Below are 4,481 nucleotides of genomic sequence, written 5' to 3'. Positions count from 1 at the left end.
TTGTTATTGATCGACACGATTCCTTTCAGATATTGTAAGATAAAGATGGAAGGATGAGGAAAAGAAACTTGCATGATGTAATACTAACATGTTTATGTTTTTATTCTTATTTTTATAATAATCTACCCTCCCAGCAACAAAGTGCATGGGCATGATGGTTGTGACTCGTTTATTTTACCACCCTTGATTTTTTTCAATATTCTGTAGACTCCGGTTCATGATATAAACAAAGTGGAGAACATACACAAGAAACGAAAAGTGAAATTTAAAAGTGTAGAAATGGAATATGCCATTAAAAAAAGACAAGAATTCTCCAAACGGCTCATTTTCATATAATTTTTCTGAAAGTTTCAGCTCGCGCTACGTGCTCGACTATTTAGGTCAATGATGGAATATAGTGGTTCATAACTTACAATTTGAATGTTTTAGTTCCCTCACGTCTAATTTCACCAGATTTGTATCCCATTTGCACCATTCCACCATCATTTCTTTTTTCAAGTGGATATTTACACAAAAACTGAATGTGTTAATATCATGCTTTCTTGTTTTGAAGCCTAGTATTGATATCAGTTGACCAAAGAAAATGAAGACATTATTAAGAAAAAATCAAGAAATGCTTATAAATACGTAACAATTTCTATATCCCTATTGACTTTCCTCTCATTCTACACTACGCCTCTACAAAATAAAGAAAATCTGGATTACTGCGAAACCGTCTGCTTCTATATCGATTATATCGATTGTTGAGTTCCGTTTAGTTCTTACACAATGGACAGTTCGTGCTTCGGTGCTCACGTTGGTGAATGCCTATTGATTCATATAAGGGAGAAGACCCATATTATCAGTTCACGAAGGAAAGTGCATTTTCAGCATAAGACATTGCTCAGAGAGGACATGTCCGCTAGCTATTATCGCTTATGAACATAGAGCGGCCGGGTGTGCATGTACACGAACCTTTGGATCGTAATGCCGGGATAAGGTAATACCTACAGCGACAGACAGGCTTTAGCTGCAAAGTATCTGGGGATGCAGAGGTCTTGACCAACTTAACAACTCAGACAACCAACGGAGACTGTGAAGATGGCAATCAATGAACAAATATTCTGTCTGAAAATATTTATCGTGATAACCATTTCATCACTCGCCGCTATGTTCACATTGCTATATCATTACAACGAGTTGTTGAAAACAATTTCTGTAAAGAAGGATTATTATTCATTGGGCACCCGACAATTCGTCATCTCCTCCAAGGATGAAGCCGCAGATGAAATTGATACTGATTTTGAAAATATCAAATTTATTTCTTTAAAGGGTGCCTCTAAGCCAGTGATACAAGGACTTGCCCATAGTATTAGCAATGTTGAACGTGATGTCTTAACATTCAATATTGATGATTCTTTAAAACCACTATCGGATATACCAATTGAAGAGAGCAGTCTTCTCCACAAGATTCAACAAAAACAGAAAGACACCGACTTTAAATGCGTTATTAGGGTTGCCAAGTATTGTTCATCTCGTTGTCGTACCGTTGCACCTGGAAACCATTCAAGAGAGTGGAATCCATTTAGATGTGAATTCAGCGAGTTCTGTAGGTTTGAGACAAGTTTTGTTGGTCAACCCTCTAAGGAACTCATGCAGAGTTTCGACGTTGTTTTCTTCATACCTGGGTTTCGAGATAGACATTTAAATGAAATGATTGCTTTGCGACCACCGGGACAACTATGGGTCATATCAACAAAAGAGAGCCCTATTCATGACATGGGCTATGCACCTCCAGGTTTAACAGGAAACCCTTTCAATCTCACCATGACCTATGCGAGAGACACTGATATCGTTTTCCCATACGGCAGTGTGCAGAAAATAAAGGCTCTCCCAGAACCTCCTCCAATACCCAAGAAGACTAAATTGATAGCAGCGATGAATGGTAATTGCAATCCTTACTATTGGCAAAGGACGGAGTTGATCAATGAGATTCAGAAACACCTCTCAGTCGATTTCTACGGGAAATGTGGTAAGGCGGGAAAGCTCCCCCAAAAGAACACAACCGAAACGCTTCAACAATATAAGTTTTACCTTTCGTTCGAGAATAGTGAATGTCGGGATTATATCACGGAGAAAGTGTGGAAGAATAGTCTCTCTAATGGAATCGTTCCTATAGTCTATGGATCAACGCGTGAAGGCTACGAGAAGACACTTCCGAAGGATTCTTTCATTTTCCTTGAGGATTTCAGCAACATGAGTGCATTTGTTGATTACATTCATGCGCTTGATGAAGACGAAGTGCGATACAAGAAATATTTTGATTGGAAAATTGATAGCAAAATCATCTTGCATTCTCCATCAGCATTCCGAGGTCAAAAACCTGGGCTTAATTTATGTTATCTGGTGAAGAAATTGATCCATGTCTTCTTCTACCCAGAGACCTCGTGGAAGAAAAGGACTCCAGATTTTGCTTCTTGGTGGCTGGGACAGTGTGATGATTTTCATGCTGACAAGAAAGTGCTGGGATTCAATGTTCGAAGATCAAAGGAAAAGCAAGCTGAAATCGAGCAGAGGTGGTAGAACTGGTAATACAGAATATAATAAATGATTTATTGTTTGTTACTTTGGGTAAACACATATACCCACTTGACTCGATTTCAACTTCGGTATGGGGTTAAACATTAAAGTCTGAGTTCTTCAATTACTGATCAGCAGCCTTTTTCTGCAGGAGGACTAAGTAAGCTCAGTCTCGAAGGAATACAAGTAAGAAAGTGGAATTGCGGATGATGAGGGCAATATCGTGTTTCGGTATGATCAGGCGGAGAACTCAACAAAGTATTGATAAAATTCATAAGGAGTTTATTCATGTCTTTGAGTGAATTAATAATTTAACGATAATTACATATTTTTGATATTTAAGTTTAAGCCTTTGATGCACAAATGCTGCGACATGGTAAGTTTGTTCCCACATTTTACATCTCAAGATTACACTCTGAGGTTTTTTTTCTAAGCATTTGTGGATGAACATATAACTTTAGTAGTATAGTTGTACGATTAGCATGCAATATTGTGAATCATATATACACAACACGCCATAATTCAAGTGACCGATAAAAGGTAGAATTTGTTTATATCGGGTAATAATGATCATCAGAATTTCCAAATACGATAAGACTACTTCTTGATTGTTGTCATACATATATTATTATTTTTGGGATAAAATTAAGAAGGTGCAATTTGACTCATCAGAACGAAGTATATGATTGCAACAATCGCTGATAGTATTATGATAAACAATATTTCTGGTATGTGTCATGAGGTCGCTACCAAAAAGGGTGGTGCTGTTACATCTGTTGGTTAGGGAGCCATGCCAACAAATTTGGTATAATTTTAAAGCTAAATCCATTAGCCAATAATAATCTAGAAGTTTCATTGCTCTATGATAAATATAGAGTTCCACATCTTCAAAGACGAAGCACCAAGGGAGGTGCCGGATTCTGAAGATTTGGTGTTATTTTAGGTGAAACGTTAATATTTTGGTGAAAACTTGATCTCAACCACAAAGTCGATATCAAATCAAGATAAGAATATTCATCTTTACTGTTAATTTATTGAAAAACAAGTTGAAAAAAAGAAATAGAAAATTTGTCGCTGTTTTTCTTTTTCCCTCAACAATTCTTCTACATCGACACATATCTTATTCACAGTTATTCTTGATTCCAATGTAGCTTTTGTGTAAAAGAACACAGAAAATATGATTTCTACTATTCTCTAGGATGAAATGAATTCTTGGACTTGTTGCAGATCTGAAAGGTCACATGACGCAGGTCTGAGACATTAAGATCAACAATATGTGAAGAGTCTTAAAAGCATTATTTGGTCTAATGTTACTATAGTTTCTTCGAAACTGTTTGTTGCATATACCATCAATCAGATGAACACATCATATATGCCAATCAAGTAATGGTAATGCAGGCAATAATAAGACACACACTATATATGTTTTTCCTTAAAAAAAAGATTGGCATAAGTTCGGGTTGATTTTGAAATATCTTTTAAACAAACCCAATAAAATATACATTGCAAGAAAGGTCTGACTCTGTTCAACGCAAAAAATTAAATCATTTTTAATCATGGGGGGGGGGTATACAAATTATTTTGATTGCAAATATGCAATGGATTTTTTCCAACACAATATAACACTTAGCCTTACAATTAATGTTATTTTTTCATGCATATTTGGATTCATTAAGGAATTTCCTTTTAGAAAATATACACTTTCCATATCATAGGTTGTATGATTAGTGAGATGAAGACTTTTTAAGTAAAAAAAAACGACTAAAAAGCAAAAATCACCTTGTAACGCAGAAGTAGGCGAACCTGATTACACATGACTCTTTTTATCAGTTGTTTTAGACATCAGTATGATTCACGTTCAACTTCATCGCTTACTATTTCTGAAATTCGGCCTTTTTAATCTCAAATCTATTTAAGATTTT

At 35.9% G+C, this 4,481-nt stretch overlaps 1 protein-coding gene across 1 annotated transcript; it reads left to right on the top strand.

Annotated features, from left to right (window-relative positions):
• Positions 1-833: 833 nt before the first annotated feature.
• Positions 834-3,992, top strand: LOC121416201 (alpha-(1,3)-fucosyltransferase C-like). The gene has a single exon (XM_041609693.1). It carries the CDS (start codon positions 1,081-1,083, stop codon positions 2,560-2,562), a length of 1,482 nt encoding a protein of 493 aa, XP_041465627.1. The 5' UTR covers positions 834-1,080; the 3' UTR covers positions 2,563-3,992.
• The last annotated feature ends 489 nt before the right edge of the window (positions 3,993-4,481 follow it).

Source organism: Lytechinus variegatus, chromosome 5 (assembly GCF_018143015.1).
Source record: "Lytechinus variegatus isolate NC3 chromosome 5, Lvar_3.0, whole genome shotgun sequence".
Lineage (NCBI taxonomy): Eukaryota > Metazoa > Echinodermata > Echinoidea > Temnopleuroida > Toxopneustidae > Lytechinus > Lytechinus variegatus.
Note: the sequence above shows the minus strand (reverse complement) of the source record. Positions and strands in the feature narration are given on the sequence as shown.

Excerpts from the sequence above, each read along its gene's own strand:
- LOC121416201 (XM_041609693.1), top strand. The coding sequence starts at position 1,081 with ATGGCAATCAATGAACAAATATTCTGTCTGAAAATATTTATCGTGATA.